General features: G+C 32.4%; 1 protein-coding gene across 2 annotated transcripts in view; it reads left to right on the top strand.

Annotated features, from left to right (window-relative positions):
* LOC118195629 (cell adhesion molecule Dscam1-like) overlaps positions 1–23,293 on the top strand; it is a 1,218,268-nt gene that overhangs the window by 1,061,411 nt on the left and 133,564 nt on the right. For both annotated transcript variants that reach the window (XM_085806699.1, XM_085806698.1), the window contains exon 20: positions 6,730–7,023. In XM_085806699.1, the coding sequence (XP_085662825.1) occupies positions 6,730–7,023 (294 nt within the window). The remainder of the gene's footprint in view (positions 1–6,729; positions 7,024–23,293) is intronic.

Here is a 23,293-nt window from a genome sequence, read left to right as displayed (position 1 = left end):
CCAGATATTCTTTGTGAATAATACCACGGTAATCCCACCACATACAAAGCATAATCTTTTAGTTAGTTAAATTGCGCTTTGCGACGCTGCCGATTGGTTCACCGGGCGCAGACCAATCCGCTTTCTGGCCTGTGTTTTTGAAGTAAATCCACTTTTCATCACTGACGATGCAGTCCAGAATTTTGTCCTTGCGTTAATATTCGAGCAGATTGGTGCAGGCCCGAAAAAGTCTGTCCTTATCTGCTTCAGATTATGCGGCACTCAGCCATTGAACCTGTACGTCAAGTTTATGAGATGCATAGCGCGACTAATGGACATGGCACTAACGGGGAGGGTCAAAACCAAACCATACATTTAGAAACATCCATGCCTTCTCCGGGATTTGAACCCGAGCCCTTCGGTACGGTAGTAGGCTTCCCTAACCACTATACGGTGTGGGCGGCATAGAATGAAAGTAAAAATATAGTGCAGTTTAGTTTAATTGAGTTTAGAAATCTAACTTTAATATAGTCAATATTTTAGTTTTCGAATTTTTAACCTGAAATTGTGATATTCTTCATGTTTAATAATAAATTTGATACTTATGTATTATCGCAACTATCTTGGCGCAATTTGGCGATTTTTTACGAATGAAAATGTAAAAGGTATTTCGCATAAGCGAGCTGGTGGTTTTCGAGCCTTCTTCTTTAGAAAGATTTCCACACTATCGATATTTGTAGTAAGTTTGGTAAGCAATATCAACATAAGAAAAGAAAACACGCTTCAGCAATTTAAAATACAAATTTGAGTTTTTAAATAAAGATTATGTCATACATTACAAAATTAAAACACCTACATTCTTCTTCGAATCTTTCTGTAATTTTTTTTATGTTATTCTTATCCTGAAGTACACAATATCTATTTTCACTTACAAAAACATTAGAAAACTGCGGTGATTAGAAAACGCATTTCCTCGTTATTCCTCTTAAAAACGTTTCAGAAAAATTCCATGTTACTGCCGAAATTTTCGTTGTTTCTTACATTTCTGGCCAATTCCAAAAGCTCATACTGTAAAACTAAGTTTAAGGCAAAAACTATCACGATTTGTGCATAAAAACCGTTGGAACTTAGAATACAAAATCATATGAAAATGGCGGCATTGCTTGACTGAAACGATTGTTATGAGCATAATAGCTGGAAGAATGGTTATACGTATGTTTTCTAGAGTTGGGCACTTTCTTAAAATTTGGCTAATTCTACTAAGATGGTTTCGATAATACGTAAGTACCTTATTTATTAGAATTTTTATCTATACCAAAAGAAAAGAATTCCCTGGAAAACATAGGAGTACTTTTCTGACATTTTACTTCACATGCTACTCTTATTTGCGCAACTTCCAATTAGCTAGCTTTCTCTGAATGCAATTTGTTTTATGATTTCATTTCGAAAGAAAAATATTGCTCGTATGGTATCATAAACATTTTTCTCATAACGAAATGAGCCATCCAAAGCTCTAAAAGAATTGCAAATCATCTTAATAAGAAAACAAAACTTAAAGAATTACGGCTTGATCTTACAGTGTATTTAAAACTACTATTAAGTAACGTATAATTGCATATCACTACAGGACACAGTAGCATATACAAAATGAAGGATCTATTAATACTTAATAATTGTCGTCAGGTTTTTCAACGAATATGAATGCTTTTTTCGAAGAATGCATATTTCCCGTTGTTATATATGCATTAGATTGCATATTTTATTATATTTGCGATAAAGTTTAAAGAACGCCGAATACATTGATTTTAGGCTAGAGGTATTACGAAACAGCAGGAAAATACTGTTGCCAATCTGTCTCAGGCAGAGGGGAACATTTAGTAGAGGCGCATGCGCGTTAATTGTAAGCGGTGCTAAATCGTCTGTGAAAAAAAAAAAATTTTTTATTTGTTTAATTTCTGTCATAGTTTTATTATAGTATTTGTATCGAATATGTGTCAGCTATATAATAATTCATCATATGATATAATTCTATGCATTATTTTTATGTAGTTTGAGATATAACGTATTTAGGCTAGCGCCAGAGTGTCGCTTATTTATACATATAAAGAAAAATGTATGTGTGTTTGTTCGCAATTAACTCAGTCACTACTATAGCTATCGTCACCAAACTTTCTGCAATGCATTTCTGGGTCCAGGAAAAGGTCGACGACCTCTTTTTGTCCCCAAAATTTGCTAAAGTCAAAGATATTAATTAAAAATTCTGAAAACGCAAATTTTGGCCCTTATTTTTCCGAGTGGTAAGTCTCGCACGCTGGAGATAAAAGTCTACTTTATTTCGAGAAGTGTTGCCGCTTCTCGCTTTCAAATCGTAGAATTCGTAAATAAAACATTTCTAATGAAATAAAAATAACATTTCTAATGAAATAAAAATAACATTTCTAAACACTAAATACATTATTCCCGACTCCAAAATTTCGTGGGAAGCCATTTCGACTGTTCCCATCTGTACGGCTTTAATCAGCCGAGATATTAATTAAAAACTCTGAAAACACTAATTTTCGCACTCATTTATCAGAGTGGCGACAGTCTCGCGCATTGGAAATAAAATACTTTATTTCAAAAAGTGAAAAGTGTTTGATACTGCTCGCTTTCAAATCGTAGAGTTTGATTTAATCAAATATTTGTAAGTTTTACAAAATCTCTCCATATAAAGAAGAATGTTTGTTTGTGCGTTTTGCTTGTTTGTTCGCGTTATTAATCTCTGATCAATTATGATAAATTTTTTCCACACTTAATAGATTAAAATATTGGATTGAACTTGAGCTTTTACGACCATTTGATTAGAAAGACTAAAATCATTAAAAACTGCGTGCCATTTTCGCTGATATAATAAGAGAGAATGAGTTTATTTGTCTATTGAAATTTCTTATGTGGGTTCGATATCTCATCAGACTGAAAAATGTATGAATATGAATCGTAATTTTTTGCATCGTTATTAGAGAAGGATTACAGCGGTATCGTTTTCTCTGTTGTTCGGTGCATTACTCTCAATCTAACTTAACTGGTATCGGATACTTCCACTAGTAGTAAATAATTATATTGAATTGCAAAAAGGGGATTACATTATTTCTATAATGCGCTTATGTGTATATAGATCGACTGAATGAATTTAGTTTGATCCAAGAGGTAAATTTAATAAACTAACTTACATCCTCACATCCTGTGACATCCATCACATTCTGTTTTGATTACTTACATCCATCACATCCTGTTTTGATTAAATTTGTGTGTACACACTACACCAAATCGTTAATTTAACGAGAAATAAAATTTCGTATTTAAAACTAATTCTGAATCGTTCAGAAATACTTAATTGCAAAACCTTGAAACCCATTGCCCTGTTGAATGGAAACCATAATACTAACCGTTCTCCATTCGTAAAATTCATATTTAAATGAAATCAGACAGCAAAACGAGATTTAAGGTGCCCTTTTTTTTTATTGGTACGAAACGCTTAAAAATAAATAAGCCAAAGGAAATAATATATATTTTAACTAATTAATATAAGCTTGTGTAAATAATATATATAGTATTGCTAAAATAAAAATAGATTTTCTTCGTTTGAATAGTTTTTGAAACTCGAAATACAAAACTTCTTACATTTCGGTTGTATTTCTTCTCTTTGCGTCGTTTTAAAGCTCGTTTATGTTTAAATCAGTGTTCCTGGTTTTTTAGTGCGTATTTTAAAATGTAATCATATGAATAAAATGAGAGGTTTTCTTTTTAGCACCAGAAATATTATTAATCTCAAAGCTCACATTCTGTCCGTATCACTTTAGTGTCCCAAACTATTTCAAATTATTACCCCTAAATATTATCGCGATGTGTTATTTAATTTTTATTTTAAATCTGAAAAGTGTCAGGTTTTATTGTCTCCGCAAAAGGTTTGATAAGTTTTTTTTTTTTTTTTTTTTTTTTTTTTTTCACTCTCGCTTAGCTCGCAGTCTATCAGTCTGCTGCTGTTGCACTCGCTTCTGCTAACCCATTTATACTTTTGTCTTGTTAGCTTTTAATTAAGAATCGTTTTATTTGCACTTACGCCATACAAAATTCAAAAGCAAAATCACAGAATTTTTAAGAGAAGCTTAACAGCATGTGTCGAATTTCCATTACAGTGTTAAGTGTTTGGCATACATTTTTTTAAAACTTTTTTCAATCTTTTCTCAGTTCCTCATATCAAAATGTTCAGTTTTCTTAGTAAAAAGACTTTCAAAACTTACTTTTGGTTTTTTTATTATTCACTTTTTGCGTGTTAACTTTATGTATTAAATAGCACTTTCGTCGTATTTATGTCACATAAATTTCAATTTAACGGCAAAATTATAAAATACTTAAAAACAGTTACACATTAACACATTCAGAATTTACGATAGACAGAACACTAGGGTTTGAATACTTTTATATTTGCTATATTATTTCTTTAAAAACTAACCGCTTGTGCAACCAGCCGCCTGAAATAGTTATCATGAAAAAGAACAGTACAATAATTTTAATGTGTCGACTTGGCATCATTTTATAAAAATATTGAATATTTCTAATTCGATTCTCATTATTTCAATTCAGGTATACTTAAATATACAATATTAAAAAGTACAAAAACATATTCTTTAGGACAGTGTTTATTGTATTTAAATTGCTTAGTTTATTACTTAATAATATTCCCGGATAAATTTGAAATTAACTTAGGCTTTACTGAGTGGGAGAACTCTGGAGCTTGGAAGATAAAATAATTCTTGCAGCGGCAACACATTGCTTTCATAGAGCCTATTTTGTAAATTAGAAATTAAAGATGACATTTTTCTGAATGGCAACAGTTTCGCGCCCTGGAGACAAAAATGCTTTATTTCGAGCAGAGTTGTCACTGCTCGCTTCAAATCGTTGACCTTGCCAATCAAATATTCATTACCATTTACGAAATCTAAAATAAAACATGATAAAACTAAAATTCAAAGTTCAAAATCCGGCTTTCTGCTCCACATATTCCGATGGAATACTACGTTTTTCAAAATTGCATCTCTCTAGATATCGTCATTTTATCATGGTGCAAGGAATTTACATACACGCATACATGCGGTTTATATATTATTTAATTTTTAATTTAAAAAAGTGAATAAAACATGACGATAATATTTGGTGATAACAATCCGAAAAGTGACTTGCCATGTACAGTGAACCGATGCAAAATTCCTTTTCGAGACTGACAGCCCCTTTTAGGACGATAATGAAGAATTTATTTATATGTATGCATGTTCCTTGCATACTAGAAAAACGACGGCACCTAGAGCCATCGAAATTTTAATATACGTAGTCCTTCACCCGAACACAGGCATTCCGAAGCCCGAATTTCGAATTTGTTTTTGTTTTAATTCATATTTTGAACAAATTTAATGAATTTATGTTTAACAAATTCAGCTATTTGAAAGAAAAAAGTGGCAGTACTGTTTGAAATAAAACATTTCTATCTCTAGCGCACTAAACTGTTGCCTTTCGGCAAAACAGATATTGTCCTTTCAATTTTAATCCAAAGATTCGGATATTTGAAAGCGGTTTTTTTGCCATTGCGTCAACAGGAATACTTATTAGATACACGCGCCAGCGTGTTGCCATTCAGTAAATAGTATGATATTTAAATGTTGTATTTGTTACCAGTATCACTTTTCTGACAATGATCAGCACAAGCCTACGACTTTCATCGTGGTTAAGGAGTCAATTGCGCCTGCAGTTGGCAAGAGCCTTGAGCACCCTGTAGGTAACAGCCCGACTTTAGCTCAGTTCCGCCTCTAATTTTCCTGGAAGGACGGGTCTGAGAGTCTGCCTACCACCAACCTCATACGAGAACTTTCGGTTCACCGCATATTTAGTGTCCTATGCCGCACAGGACACTATACATTTATAAACATCCATGCCTTTTCCGAGATTCGAGCCCGGGGACCTTCGGTACGGCAGTCGGAGTCACTAACTGTTATCCCGGTTGGGCGGCTAAGATATTTAACCATCAGATTTTACATTTCTGTTACTGAATAGCAAGTTACGTGACTAGAAAGTAATAAAGTCAGTTTCAGATTTAAGAGGTACATTTGAATCATGAGATATCTAATTAGAAATATTAAATATTTTTATGAAAAGACACTAGCTGGACTCAGTGAAATCATTATAGACGTGTTTCTTTCGTATGATAACTCTTTCAGGCAGCTGACCGCTCGAGCGATTAGTTTACAAAGAAATAATTTAGTGAATATAAACGTATGTCCGAGTCCCTGGCGAATTAGAGTAGACTGGTATCCTGCGATACTCAGTATCGCAAAAACGTTTGCAAAACTTCTGGTTTAACATTAAAATCTTTTTTTTTTTCCAGATTTCTCTTTCTTTCATTTTTTTATGTTAATAATAAATAAAGTAAAAATTATTAATTTAAACTTCTTTCTTTTGCAGTTAATTATGATATAAATTTTAATTAATTAATATTATTTTATTAAATAATGCGACACCAAATAAATAGTGATATATTTCGCTTTTATGCTCCCGTTGGTACTATATGTATTGATTAATTACTTGTTTTACAGGTTTAATTACTGTGTTAACAAATGTCTGGACCTTTGACAAGAACCCTTCACTTATCATTTCAATCATTTCTCCAACTAATAGCCATTAATATTCCCTTATCTCGCAATCTTATGATTTCTCCTACAGCTCCACTGGCCCCTGACAAGAGACTTCTCCTATCTGTCAATTCCTCGACGGTGACTGTCAATCTGAACAGCTGGCACAACGGTGGCTGCCCAGTCAGGTTCTTCGTCATCCAGTATAAAGTCAGCGGCCATCAGGAATGGACGCTCGTCAGCAATAATGTCATACCCGAGCAGCAGACAGTTACAGTGACAGATCTGGTGCCAGGGACGTGGTATTCGCTTCTGATGACAGCTCGGAATGATGCGGGTTCCACAGATGCTGAATATGTTTTTGCAACTCTCACTCTGGCTGGTGGTAAATATGTTAAACAATATGTGATGATTAATTTTACATCTACACCTAATCATCTATGTAAATGATTTATTTATATTTCTGATAACTGAATACACTTAATTTTAAGCTTTAATTGTATGCATTCAATGTTTAATCACATATAGGTCTATAATAGAAGCTCTCAACCGGGGGGTGATTCCTTCCTGGGGAAAAGGGATTTTATAGTGTGAGAGGAATGTTGTCAGCATTTTATTTTGCCCTTCAGTATTAAGTTTTAGTTTAAGAAGGGGGGGAAAACACTGCTTTTACTCAAGTTTTGGTATTTATCAACAATTTCTATAATTTTTATTAAAAATAAACCATATGTATATTGATTGATAAAACACGTAAAAATAACCGAAATAAATGTATATATACTTTTTAAGTTTTGGGAAGGAGGGGTGAACTTTAGCAGTGGTGAAAGAGGTACATCGAGCAAAATAGGTTGGGAAACACCTGCTCTATACGTTTCGTCTTAAAATCTAGTATTCCCTTCACTCGCCTCAATTATAAATGCCAACAATATTCTGCCTTCCTTTGACAGAATACGATTGCTACGCAAAATGTAACACCTGGCTAATTTACAAACAAAACATGGATTTAAAAGAACGTAATTTTAAAAAAGGAAATGTCATCTGTGTCGGCCATTCAAATATTACTATTTTATTAATATAAATTTAATAGTGAAGAAGAGTACTGCACGTTGCATATAATCACTTTTAAACCAAATCCAAATCATTCATTAGTACCAAGAATGTATGCTACGGCCCATCTCTTGATTTACAAAGGTGTGTTTTATGGAAACGTCTATTGAAAGACAATATTGAATTGTATGTGGCTGCGTCATTTTGTTAGCAAAAACATTTAATAGATTAAGTTATAAAAATCTGATGGAGCCACCACATGACTTCCTTGCACTGCCTGTTAAATTATGCACATTTTTTTGTTGCATTTCACTTAAACTTGACTTTCCCGAATTTCATTAGAGATATATTTCTCATTCAACCAATTCAGTTCATATGCCGCTGCAAGGAAAAAATGCATTAAAACTAAAAACACCTTCATAAAAAATTGTAAAAAACAGAAAAACATAAAACACCAAATAGAGTTAAAACCCGTTAAAAAAACAATTTTTACAATTAAATTTAGAGTTTAAATTAATAAAAATTAGGCAGAAAGACCGAGTTTACGGTGCACAAAACGTTTGGTCCCACTCGGCAAGAGGACACTTAAGTTTGGGCAGAAACTGACTTAATTCACTATGCTTAATTCAAGTGTCCACAAATGGTGACGTTGCAGGCTTAGTGCAACCTTTTGACTAACTCGTACCATCTAAACAAAAACAGAAAACCTTTAGTACCACCAATACAAAGTATGTCTACCACCACCACTCTTGAACAAAGCTCAGATCGCATAAATTTACGAATGTTAGACAATAAACTCAGTCAGAATGTTGAGGTTTTAATTTCAAGTGTCCACAAATGGCGACGTTGCAGGCTTAGTGCAACCTTTTGACTAACTCGTACCATCTAAACAAAAACAGAAAACCTTTAGTACCACCATTACAAAGTATGTCTACCACCACCACTCTTGAACAAAGCTCAGATCGCATAAATTTACGAATGTTAGACAATAAACTCAGTCAGAATGTTGAGGTTTTAATTTTTGAATTTAATATTTAAAAATATCTTCCTTCTTTGGGTATCACCTATTTTTCTTTTGCATGCTACCGATTGAGAACCTCTGGCTTAGTGGAACTTATATATATATATAAAGGAAGAGAGGAGAACAAACTGTCAACGTTCTGAGGCTACTGGTTTTTGAGTTATGCGAGATACATACATACGCACATAGGTGCGTACAGACGTAACGAAAAAAAAAAGAACTGGTTCTCAAGTCACTTTAAATCCATTTCACAATCCGTTTCGGGAAAAAGAGTCCGTACGTGCAAATATAACGCAAAACCACCGTTCAAATGGAATCGAGTGCGTTTAAAATGGACATTTTCGTTGAAATACGATGGGCGAAATATTTGGCAATTACAATACTTCGTACAAGGAAGTAAAAGGACGGTCAACAGTGTACCAATACTGAAGTACATACATCAAAATTCAAACAAAAACAAAGCAGTAAAATAACATAGCAAAAGTAACGTAACAAATTGTTTAAAATTCTTTGATCCTTTTCAAGAAGCAGCCAAAAATGTTTCAACAGAGCTTCCTTTCTTATAATTATCCAGAAGTTTATATGAATAATTATAAGTTCTTGAAATAAATCAAATTAAAAAAATAACAGATAAAAATGTAATTAATTAAAGCAGAAATTCTTTATTAAAGCCAATTACAAAATGCAATGTATGCGAGATATGACAGAAAAATAACGAGACTAAGTGTGTAGCTTAAAAACAGAGTGGAGCTGGCAACAACTGTTTTGGTGACGTCATATCATACACCTCCTCTATCCGTGCGGCCAGTTTCGACTTAACCGACCACGCCAATGGGGTGTACTGTGTCGTTGAGTGAACACGTGCAACTGCTTTTGCCGGAAAAATCTCTAATGCAAAAACCGAACAGCGAATCAACATCAAGCTTCTTGTGAAACTAAAGAAATCAGCCACGAAGTAAACGTTTCATATATTAACCGAGGCTTATGGAGATTGTCTCATGCACGTGTGCTTGAATGGCATTAGCGGTTTTTAGGGGGAAGGGACAGGGTGGAAGATGATGAACATGTTGGGCGCCCAAGGCTACGCTCAGCACGTTCATCATGATTGAATGAGTTCCCAGTGGTCAACTGTTAATCAATACTACTACATTAAAGTACTAAAAAGAGTTCGTAAACACATTAGGGGAAAAAATGCCACAGTTGTGGAGTAATGGATGACTGTTTCACCAGTACAATGCGCCCGCTCATAAGGCCCTATGTGTCAAGCAGCTTCTGATCAACAAAAACATTACTTTGATGGGGTATCCTCTTTACTCACCTGATTTAGCTCCATGCGACTTTTTTTTATTTCCTAATGTTTTCAGGTTAAAAAGGGAAGCCATTTTACCTCAGCTGAAGAGGTTCAGGCAAAAACGGAGAATCTCCTGAAGGGCATTCCAAAAACCTCGTTCCAGAGCTGTTATCAGCAATGATAACATCAAATGCAGAAGTGTGTGAATGCTGAAGGGAACTACTTTGAAGGTGATAATATCACTAAGAACTGACTCTGTAAGTACAGTGTTGTTGGATCAGTTCTGTTTTTTGTGTGTGTGTGTCACACCTTGTACATTACGAAATGCAAGTAGAGAATTTTTTTTTAAATTTCAATTAATCATCAAGATGTAATCTACTTCGATGCGACCCTAAAATAAATAATATTGTAAAAATAAACAGTATCAAATGAGAATGCTCAAAACAAGAAACCAGAAAATTGTAAAACCAGTGAGTAAATTAAAAACAGTAGGCTAAAATATTTAAATAAATTTTGAATTAAAGAAACGAAAAACTGCTAGAAACACTTGTTAATTAAAAAGTGACACTTACAAATCAAAAATAACTATATTTGAACTACAAAATATTGAAGAAGCGAATTTACTTTTGAAAAGGAATTTACATAAAAGCAAAATAAGTAAAAAACTTAAATGATAATTATGCACAAAATTTTCCAAATTAAAAAAAAAGTGGAAAACCAAGCAAAAATTGGAAGCTTTATAGCTTAAAATGGAAAATATTAAAAAGGACATATACCTAAAATTGTGAAACGCCAGTAAGCTGTATGGCTATATATAAGTGACTGCAAATTGGTTAGCAATGGGGAACTAATTTTAATGGAAAAAAAATATATATTCCACATTTAGTACTTTTCTCCCGTTTACATCAACAAAAGAAAAAGTGATAATAAATCGAATAGAAGACAGAGCACTCAATTGGAGAAGGCATACATTATGTTTATTGGAGGTGTTTCTAGATACAAAAGTGTGAAACGAATAAAATTTAGGATTTAGACAGAGAAATGCTTAAGGGGTACTTTAGCGTAATCTACCGTAGCATAAAATTGCAATTAGTATCCTAAATACTTAGAACTGCATTCAGAATTAATTGAGAATAATTGACATCCTTTTTTAAACTACAACTTAGAAGAAGTGTGCGCGCTGTATTTACGCTTGAGTGCAAAATATTTCATAACTGCAAACTATTCGAATGCAAAAGGCAATAAGCCGCAATGCAGAAAGGTCGGCATCTAGAAAAGATTTTACCCTTTTTTTTAACTAACATCATTTAAAAAATGGAAAAAAATCTATTCGGAGATCAAAATGATAACCCTACCGCAGAAAATTGTTGCTTCTTTCGCTCATTACCCAAAAGTGAAACGTCCCGCTATTCTTTTGAAGTCTAGCAGACGATGAAACTTTATTTCATTTTTTACAGAATATTCTAGCGATTACGTTTTTTCTTCAAAGAAGGCGAAAGACTCATAACAAATGAAATTCCTTATTCGAGATTTTGCATTTTTTTTAACTCATAGAGTTAATTTTTTTATTCATTTCGAACTATTAATTTAATTTTCTTCAACTGAATAATATGAAACTCTGGCATGTAAATGTAACACGTTTAATAGTAAACATTTAAGCAATTAAGTTATAAATGATTTCATTGCAATTTTAAGAGCTTTCATTCATCTTGCTTCATTTAAAACAGTTTTAATCGTCGAAATTCTGAGGATTTTTTTTAATTCGATGCTGAAGTTTTTGTGGCTGTAGGTATTCTCTAGTTTTCTTTATTAAGAATTTCTGTTCTTTTTAGTTTAAACCATCATAGATTTTATCTTTTCCGTCTATTAAAAGTCTTAGTAACTTCTACATTCTGAAGTTTTTACCCCAGAAATATTTACCTCTTCTACAGATTTATTTCGAAGACAAAATAGAAAGTGCTTAAAAATGTTGGGAAAAAATAGAGCAAACTCCATTTCAAGTCAATTAAAGACGATGAAGTTTTAGATTTTCCATGAGTTTTATGTTTTAAATTATTTGCCGTGGAAACGAAAGGAGAAATGCCGCATAACTAGAATATGTAAACGCTTGCATAAATTTAAAGCATTAATTTTTTTCATATTTTTAAAACTATCTTGCTTAACTTTTTAAAATAAGCATTGCAAAAGTCTGTGAATCGCTGTCACATTTATGAATTTCCATCGCATGGCCATTTTTAATTTAAAAGGCTTAAAAAATACTTAAAGTCTGAAAGAATAAAGCTTTGTTAAGCTTTGGGGAAATACTGCTACTTGCGAAACTTAACCAATGAGGGAATATGCACTATTTAATCTCACAATAAAAAAGTAATAAAATAGTTGTTTAGAGGGAAAGCCCAGTCTATTGCTTTTTTTTATCTTCATGCTTACAAACCGAAGAGAAAAACCAGTGAAGATAAGTAAATTGCAAAGCAAAATCATCGTATTTTCTCATTTTGTTTTACCTAAACATTTTTCTCTTTAGTAAATTTTCTTAAAGGGTATACAAAAGCTTTTAAGTAAGGACACGGTTTTCATTATATGTTTTTACTTCTTTGTACCAAGGAAGTATTATTATCACGAAAAATTCCGGGTGTCATATTTCAATGAAACTCTCCACTTTGACCAATATCGAATGCAAATTAACGATGCTTTTGTGTGACATCTTTAAGTAAGGGCAAAAAAAAAGGACTCTTTTTTTTTTTCCAAAACGAATTGCAAAACTGATTTAAAAAGGATTCAGAAGATATTTCTTCGTGGCGTCTGTACGTACTTACGAACGTATGTATGTATCTCGCATAACTCAAAAACGAGTAGCCTCAGAACGTTGAAATTTTGTATAGGATTACTATTACATGGTTTCGCACCTCTCGGTTTAGACCCACCAAAAGTATCTCTTTCTACATATATAGAGAGAGTAGGTATATCACTCTTCAGTGAGTATATCTATCTATATATATATAGATATACTCACTCTATTACTTGGCTCAGTGATATCACTTTTTTTAATTCTTATATGTTGGTAAATTGCGCATTTTTGCTTTCAAAATGATTGAATTCTGTAGTTCTTATCTTTCGGTTATCAACATTTATAAGCTCATTTTTAAATGCGGCTAAGCCTAATTTTTTTTAGTGCCATAGCAGCCATATTTGTTTACATTTGAAACTTAGCACAATAGGGAATTAAGTCAATTTCTGAACTTTCAGTTTTTTTTTTTTTTTTTTTTTTTTTTTTTTTTTTTTTTAAATAGTGGAACTAAAAGTAAACTATCAATTTTGTGCACCGAGAAACCTGCCTTCTTGCCTGCTGGCCGAATTCCTTGTTTCTTCGTAGAAACTTTAATTTTAGTTGCAATTTTTTTAATTGTTATAACTGTATTTAGTGTGTTATATTTTTGTATGTTTTTCAAATTTTAATGAAGATATTTTGAAATTTTAGGTATTTTCGCCTCGTTACGAAGTGAGAACGGAATTAATTGAATGAGAAATATATCTCTAATGAAATTTGAGGAAATAAATTTAAGTGAAATGCGTATAATTTAATTTAATATTCTGCGCAAGAAGTTTATGTGGTGTACATATCAGATTTTTTTCTTTTGATAATTTATAGATGAATGCGGAACTACAAAATTTTTAGACACAGTGCTATTAATTTTTAAATGCTAATTGGTTGAAACACGAAATTATTTATTGCACATTGTTCATTTGAAGCGGTGTTTTGCAAATCTATAATTAAATACGAAATACAAACATTATGTAAAATGTATAACCTAAAAATGAGTAGATAGTGCATCCATGTAATAAATCTCATCGAACTACGTTTGATTAGTACAATAGTCGGAAGTTACACAATAAACTAAATATATGCTAAAACTGTATCTTTATTTAAGCATGGGTAAAATGATGAAATTTCTTTTTTATTCGAGTTTTGGCAACATGAAAATGTTGAATTTTATTACGGGAAAATGCCCAAAATCCTATTGCTAATGTAGTATTTTATGATAGAATCATTCTAATGGAACCAACATGGTAAATGCCTTCAAATAATACAGATCTACTGCAATAATATTTTTGGGGGATAAATGCATTAAACCAAAAAGTAACTGCATATGTTTTCAAGCACAGAGAAGGAATCTTATTTTAGTATCATCTCAATTTTGGATATATAATTCGAAAATTTGTCGAAACTGAAATACTTTTGGTTCAAAATTTGCAAATTGGATTACTGGTAAATTTTCTGCTAGGATACAGATGCTAAGTATGAAAAATGTTAGAGTTATGGCAATATGAACTATTTTATTTAATTTTTTGTAAGTACCTTTTCTAATAGAAAATGTTATGCAATTAATTTTACTTGTTGTACTCTATAAAAAAATTTGCATTTTAATTATATTAAACTTGTTTTATATAACTTGTTTCATAAACGTATTAACAAACAACAAACGTATTAACATTACGTTGGCTTTTGACATTTCTTGCCAATATCTTCGTAAAAATTTCAAAGGCTCAGACAAATAAATCTCCTCTGAAATGTTCAGAAACCCTGAAAAGTAATTGCCTTCTAAGGTTATTTCTTCTCCACCAGAAAACTTCTCGTTTTTCCACCTCGAGTAAGCAAACGTAATTCATATATTTAATATATAAAACAATATTGATGATATTTTGCTTTCATTTTCCTTTTCAGCAGAAATCTGTTCTGCTATGGAAACACCTCACCAGCATCAAAAGATGCATGTGATATAAAAGCTACAGTTTTCATTTTATATATAAATATTATTAGTTTAAACATTATATCACGGCTATTGTATACAGTATCGAAGTATTAGGTACTTAATACTCGACATATTTTTAAAATGTATTTGTTTACTTAAGATCATATAAATCATATATATTTATCTTCAATATTCTCTAAATTTTCGTATTTAATATTATGGCGCTTTTGCAACTAAGCGTTATGAAATTTCTTGCGAGTCATCGTCAGTTTTGCCTTATCTGAAAGTTAAAAGTTCCTTTTTATAAACAAAGGTAAATATATTCGTTTCGATATTATCAATTTAGTTTTTGCATCGGGCGTGTGCGTGTGATTATGGCAAAGCCTCGAGGGATGCCTTCGTGGAGGACTTTCTAAGGGAAACTGGCTCGTATACACGTTACACATGGGGAAAACCACGAAAACGCCCATGCAGCCAGCCCGTTCGCGGGATTCGAACCTCGGACCGAACTACCAGTGTTCAGCGACTTTACCGCTCGGCCGCTGGTGGGCAGTTTTTGCATCGGTGATTTTTTTATGCGAGAGGAAACTTAAATAACATGAAAACTATCAGGGATGTAAAAGCTCTTTATTGAGTCTTATTTTCATGGGTAATAAAAATGAGAATACATTTTTACTTAAAATGTCATAAATAAATTTTAAAATCGCAAATAAATAAATACCTAATTAGAAGAATCAAAATATCTTCTCTTTATTTTTTTCCCCCACTTTTTTTTGATAAAAAATCGCTGAACATTATAGCTTTTCTTCTATTACCTCGTTTATTTGCGTATTTTGACCTGTTGCATATTTTCTTCTAGACTTAAGCTTCAGGTTCTGAAAATTTTAAAAACATGTGTGAATTTTTCTCTTTCTCAGTGGAATGAGTCCCTAGATTTTATAAGGAATTTGTCCATGCACTAATTGTTTTCATCTTGAGAAGACAGATAAATACCGGCGAAGGTCACACAAACCTTAAACCTGAGGAAATTTATGTCAGCCCAATACGCGAATTGGCTTCGCAATGGAAGCACATACGAATCGATATTCAGTCTATGATTTCGCTGAATTAGCTGCACATTCATCTTTTCTAGTTATTTGTGGGTGACTTGGACAACAATAAGAACGAACGAGATTCAAGTTACAAGGTAGCAGAAATGAAGATATCACATTAGATATGATGTAAGGGTTATCCTAAGTTTTTAACAGTTATTTTTAAGCTCCTTTCCTATAAATGTTAACTTCAACTTACAATATCCTACCAGAATGGGGTTTTAGAATCGCGTTTAATGCGAATGAGTAGGAGTAGTATTTAAGTCGAAATTCACTACGATTCACTCACTATGACTTCGAGAGAGAGCATCAGAGTTTCTGACGAGAGCGCGTTTCCCTTTTGTCTACGTCTCCCGAGTCTCTGGTACTACTCTCGGCCGTATTGCAGGCTCTTGATAGCTTCGCTAGCTAATTCGATATTTAGAGGCCAACTAGTTAGACTTGTGTTAGCTTTCGCTACTTTTCTTTAGTTAAGCATTAGTTAAGTTTTTATGTCATTCATTTTTGAGCTCAAGCCCAAGTGGAGGCTTTGCTGTACGCCCTGAGAAAGGGACATACTGTTATTCTTTATTTTGAGCAATGAAGGGTAATTAACCTTCCGTGAGTTTTACATTTCTGTTTCTGGATATAAGCGATTATTCGCTTAGAAGTTCACTAAGTTCCTCCACACTTAAGTTATTAGCTAAAAAGGAAGACCGCCACAATTGTAATGCTAATATTGCTGCGAATTCTTATTGGAATTTATACCTCTTTTGAAGGAATAACATTATGATAGTTGCCTGTAGTTTATCCATAACTACTTTTCATTTATTATGTTCTTACTGTAATCGCTTCCTTTTCAGAAACTAAATTTTTTGCGTAATTTTCCCTTCTTGAATTTTAGGGGATAAAGTTAGTAAAAGAGGAGGATAAAACACGCGAGAAATTATAACATTTTTTTAAAAAATCATCAACAGTATTTTTCTTGTTTTAATATTTGACTTGGAAACAACAAGAGTAACACTAGCCTGACTATTACATTAGCGTTAGTAAGACTATCAAGTTTTTCGAAACATGAAACACAAAATATCAGCTCTGCCGTGTTGGGGAGAAATCATGACTTTTTCAGTGCTTTCTAAATATTTGTAATCACTAAAACCGCCTATGGATGGATTTCGTATTTTCTTACAACTTAGATTTTAAAATGTTTGAAATAAAAAACCTAAAATTGTGAAATTTTTAAGTTCTTTTTGATAGTTAATCAAAAATAAACTTCCCGAGCAAACTTTTCAAAGAAATTACTTGCAGCTGAAGTCTTATATATATATATATATCGTATTTCCGAAGCAGAATCGCGATGGCTGGAACTCTGAATAATTTTCGATATTTGTCATGGCTGTGGTTAAGGCATATAGATGAAGCTAATAAAACATGAACTTAAGGAGACAGTAAAGGAGTAAGCCTTTACTGTCACGCATATAAAATCATCTCCACAAATGTTTATCCAATTATAATGAAGTCTGAGACATTTCTATGATTCAGTCCTAATTAAATACGAATAAATTTCTATGTACATTGATTCTTGAAATTAAGACGCAGGCAGTTCAGACGGGGAAGCAAGGCGATTAGCTATTAACAATGTGGAAGCTAGTAAAAGAGTGATGCAGTTTATTTCCGAGCAGTATTTGCGTAAAGTACATTGCAGAAAGTACTCTAAGCTATGATTTGTTAATTTAAGGTTGTTTTATATTCATCGAATATTCTCGAATTTGGGAGAACAGATGAACATAGGGGCGGAAGCACCAAATTTAGAATGTTAATTTTGAGGTCGCCAATTATTTTTTTTAAAGCAGCCATCATATTTTGCTATATCTTACATATATATATAACTAAATAACATTACATTCACATTCTTTGTTAACTCTAAAACTTAAACTCTACGAGAAATTCAGCTACAGTTTGAAAAATGACTTAAATTTTTCATCAATGCAATAAATTTCTCTTAGCAAAAGATTTTTAGATCTTAAATAATGTCTCTCCCAAAGAGCTTCAAAAAGTTTAAGCATAATTATAATATCTTAAATCTGCATGTCCCAGCAATATGAATTGTCTCGTAAAATGTATTTAGAAGATGTTACGTTTATCTACAAAGCTCACTTGAAACATGTCTTTGACAAAGAATTCTGAACTCTTTTATTTTTCGTCTGAAGAAAAAAAAAATATTAAAAGGAATATAAAAAAATATCTTTCACTCAATTTATTGAATTTCGATACAATTCATCATCTAAGCTAGTATAGCTTATAGAGAAAATTTCAGGTTCCCAGGTCAATTTGAACAGCAGTTACCGTGTTACAGATGTACAGATACACGCTGAAATGCATTTTTCTGCTCCCTTTCTCATATGAAGTATTTGAAATCCATTAAAAGTTGAATTTTTCACCTTTTTTTCGCTTATACTCGAATGTCAAGCAAATGACTTACATTTGAAAAAGATAATTAATTTAGTCTTTTTTTTATTATTTTTGGAAAATAAAAAGAAAAACTACGCATTTTTAAGTTGTAATTTTCAAAGAGGTATAGATTTCTGGCTTTTTTAAGATATAATCATCTTCTAAATGCAGCCGTTTTATAGGTGATTAATTGCCGATGTATATGCTAGCTGCAACACTAGATTAATTATAATTATGTAACTGTGTACTTTATTTTTTCTAATTCTATTAATGCATGTTAAATATTCCGCAACATATCGCGTTACAGAAAATCAGTCGAGTGGAATTATTTTTCGAGATCGCTAAAAGACATAGCTTGTATCAGTGGGTCTGATGCCGGTGACTACAGGGTTCATGCGGCGAGGCACCGAGGCAATTTTATGTAACCCGTGAATGCATTTTAATAATTATATATTTGCTGTAAATAAGCAGTTGCAAAGATTTCAAGAATTTGATTAATTGAAGTCCGAGTTTACATTATTTTCAGTAACATTAAAAACGAACAAGAAAATCTATAAATTGAGTTGATTAATTTATATTGTTATATTAATTTTATTCAAAGATTTGGAAATATAGATTCGATTGACTTTTTTGCGCACTTTCCAGATGATAAATACCAGGACTAAGAATAATAGCTCGGTTTTGGGATACCTTTATATCTATACAGGTATTTTTCACTGTTCAAAATTAGTAAGAAAATATAAAATTAGTAACACAACAACCTTGAGTGTGGCATAGATATATGTACAAGATCTCAACCGATTTCGAGCGCAAAGAGGTACAGGTCCCTCGTCATCAGGAGCAAAGAAAACTGCAAGACAGGAAAGCAGACCCAAGTTCCGCTAGTTTGCCGCGAAGAGCACTTTCTCTAGCTGTGTTCCGGCTCAGTTGAAGTAAATGTGCCTTAATGACGCTAAAAGTTGTAGAGACATTAGGTTATTTTTAGGAAGCAGGCAAGATGAAAAATTAGCAAAGCCTTCACCGGAAAGCGAAATGCGGACCTCTCAATTACGTGCTGAGCGTGCAGACCACTACACCACGAAAACTCGCTAAGGCGGGAGAAATATCTTATATAGTCTCCTCTTTTAAAGGGCGACTGGGGTTTTTAAGGGACCCAATCGCCACATTCTGGGTGAGGAGAATCATCATCCAACACCCCTTTAGTTCGGGCGCCACTGTAGAGACATTAGGTTATTTTTAGGTAGGAAGCAAGATGAAAAATTAGCAACATCTTTGCCAGGAATTGAAGCACGGACCTCTCAGTTACGCGCTGAGCATGCAGACCACTACACTACGAAGGCTCGCGAAGAAGGCCGGAGAAATACCTTATAAAGTAAAAAAAAAATGCATGATATGAAAACTCAAAAGAGAATCATAAAGTGAAAAAAAAAAAAAAATCAGAAAGTGAAGAATTGGAAAGCAGTGGGCGTAACGGTCGTATTTGTACTCCACAGTAAAGCGAAGAAAATCGTAGCGCCATCTATCGCAAAAATATTAACGAATTTGAAAAATTATGTTACTAGAATTTTTAAAAGCATTAGGAAGGATCGGGGATCGGATTGGACTTTAATGCATTACCTAAGCAGGATAAATCTTTATAAATGTGAAAATCTTCAAGAAATTCCAACTCACCAACTGTAAAAGCTTTTTGAATGATTTTTGAAGACCCAAAGTTAAAATTATGATTAAATATCCAACAATGATAAGCTATGGAAGATTTGTTAATTTCGTCTTTTCGGACATAAGATTCGTGTTAATTAATGCGAAACATTAACGTTCTTTTAATTTGGCCGATGTATCTCAAACCACACTGACACCGTATGCTATATATTCCCCAGGAATTAAAGTTATAAATGGAATCTTTAGAGTCGAGGTATGAGTTTTATTGATAGGCGAGAAAATGACTTGGAAATTAAACGTCTGAATAATCTGTGCAATTTTGTAACTGTCAGAAGGATAAAATGGAAGCACGACAAGGTTATTAATGTTATTTATAATAGCGGAACGTCTTCTTTGATGGCAAGCAGAAAATTTTTCAAAGGCTTAGCAATGACCACGGGAGAAAATCCTTTACCAAGGACAACTGATCTCAAATAATTGAGTTCATTAGCAAGCACAGGTTCTGGGGAATAAACAAGAGGACAGCTCGAAATACATAATAGTAAAAAGAAGCCATTTTTTGCTTAGCCGGGTTACATGACTTAGCGTGGCTTGGTAAACAAACAGAAAGGGGTTTACGGTCAACAGTAGTTCTGAAATTAGATTCATTGCGAATTACGAGAATATCAAGGAAGGGAAGGGAATTGTCAGATTCAATTTCAAAAGTGAACTGGATTTCTGCATCGATCGAATTCATAATAGTTAAAATTTGGGGATAAATCTTCTTTATTATCATCAAAAAGCGCGGAAGTGTCGTCTTAGAGAATCTATATATTTATCTACATAGAGAATCCATATACAAATAAGAAAATAATCCGATTGACGAAACCCCAAGGAACATCTACAGCATATGAAGAGGGTAATTTGTACTAAAAATGTCTCTAAAACGTCAAATTTTATCAGAATCGAAACGCCATCAAACGTAAAGCTGTAGTAAGAATAAAGAAGTTTGCAAACCTTATATATAAATTATATGTATTTTAATTTATGTGCCAAGAGAGAAACTAGGTTGCCATTGTTTATCTTCCAGTTTTATCCCACTAGGAAAGTTTCCTCTGAAGCTTAAAGACATTTTCAGAATTCGTTTGTTTACAGTTAACTTAAAGTAAGTTATTTAACGAATAATTAGAATGACTTGAAATAAATCCCAGCCTTGAATATAAATATTTACTTGTCAATATGCTTAAATTATTAAGTGTAACCAACAAAAAATGTCTTGCAAGTAGCAAACTTTAGGTTTCAAATAGAAAATTAATATTGTTTGGAAATGCCCTTCTGCGATAAGCTAGTTTCTGCGCGAAGGTTGCCACAAAGTGCCAAGGAAAGACAAGGGTGCCAGATTTGACTCGAAATCGCGCATTTAGAGACAAAATTGGCGATGTGCCGTAGATGCAGCAAAAACATTCTAGAACGTATTATTAGCAGTTTTCCCGCGAATCACCTCGAAGGTAGGTTAAAGCTATCTATACCGTGCCTGAATGAATGAAAGTGGGACATCTTGAATTTAAGGAGAGTACTAGTATCTTGAATACAGTAGTGTAGTAGTAATATCTTGAATTCAGTGATGGTAAGTAGTGTGTCTTGAGTTCAGAGATTAGCTTGAGAGCGACTGATCGAGCTGTACTTCAGTAGCTGCACTTTAGTGCTTTGCCGTGAAGCTTTCTTCACTGTTATAGCCTGAGAGCTGTGTTGCTGATTGTTTCAGCGTGTTTATCGTAGTTTTCGACGACTGTCAACATGTCTTCGGAATTGTCCTGTGTAATATTGGCGAATAAATTGTGTTTAGATTCTTCATCAAGTGTTGTTATCAATTACTCCAAATCCAAGAACCCGTAGAAAGCAACAATATAAATGTGAGTTTTTTTCTTTTTATTATTGTTACTGTTTATGTATGCTTTAATAAATATTTAGTAAGCAAATTATAGAAATTAGTTAAAATATTTTTCATCTTGCTGATAAAAAATATTTCATTTCAATAAAAAAAAAGTATCTAGCCAGTGAACTGCCATTAAATTGTACGTTTGGTGAGCATGCAGTTCGAGTCTGGGGCCGCTGTTTTATATGATTCAAACTCTATATTCTTCTGATGTTCTGTATGTTTCAGTATTTTTTAAAATCCAAGCTTATTTTTAATTCCCTCGGAAAAGCTCTTGTTTAAAACTGAGTTAGAACTTAAGCAACTAGCACTCGTGTGCTGCAAATTAATCTGACACTTAAACATTTTATTCTATCGATATAATAATAGATATGATACTCATAATAAACATACTGTATTCATAATCAACATTATTTCAAAAATTACCGCATAAGATGTTGTTTGGCTTATTTTACTTTTCATTTAATAATAACATGCTCATAAAGAAATATCAGTAATATAAATTTTAATTATTATATCAATACAAATTGAAAGTAATCAGAAAATGCAATTTTCATTAAAATGAAGTAATGTTTTCATGATGTGTGAAACTGTTTCAAAATTTTATATATCTCTATTATAAAAATTTAGATAATCATGGAGAAATACACAGTTCCATTATGTTTAAGTAAATGAAATACAATGAGTTTAATTCTATAGTTACACTTTTTATGAAAGATTCCTTTGCATGTAAACGAATATATAATCATTTTCCAGATAAATATCATTATGCATAGTAATTTGTTAAGCATTTAGTCTTACTACATTCATCAAAAATATTTCTATGAGCTTTCAGTATAAAAAAAATGACTTAATGCAATTAAATGTAAATACCCTTTTCAATAAAAAGTAAAAAAAAAAAAAAAAAAAAAAAAAAAAAAAAACCCGCATAGTGTTGAAAACAATGAAAAAGGGAAGCGAAAACTATAACTTATTTAAACGTAAAAAAATATGGTAAGTGCTTCCATTTTATAGATTATTCGTCTTTTTTCATTAGTGAAATTACTAATCTTTTTTGCAAATATGTTCTGCTTTTTATATTTCTCTGAATGCATTCTCATAAATATTTGGGTGTATATTTATGCTAATGATGTTATCATTCTATTATTATGTCTGGACATTAAATATTGCTATGCGAATTGCAGTTTCTTTACATTTGATTTTGTTGATACCTTAAGTAATTTGCGATTTTCGAACTTCTTGTTACAATTTGAAAATATAATTATAATTTCATGAAATATGGCTCTAAACATTGCACAAAATAAAACAAAATTCGAACCTTAATAGAATGTTTATTTAAATAAGGTTCAGAGAAAATAGCGCTAATTTAACAATATAATAGTTTTGTCGTTTTTCCTAATGTTAACGTGACAGTGCTGAAACGTTTTCTTGCCTGCACTAAAATGTGGTCTTA

The sequence above is a fragment of the Stegodyphus dumicola genome, chromosome 12 (assembly GCF_044657685.1).
Source record: "Stegodyphus dumicola isolate Sdum_Otavi_A_Nest chromosome 12, ASM4465768v1".
Classification (NCBI taxonomy): Eukaryota; Metazoa; Arthropoda; class Arachnida; order Araneae; family Eresidae; genus Stegodyphus; species Stegodyphus dumicola.
Note: the sequence above shows the minus strand (reverse complement) of the source record. Positions and strands in the feature narration are given on the sequence as shown.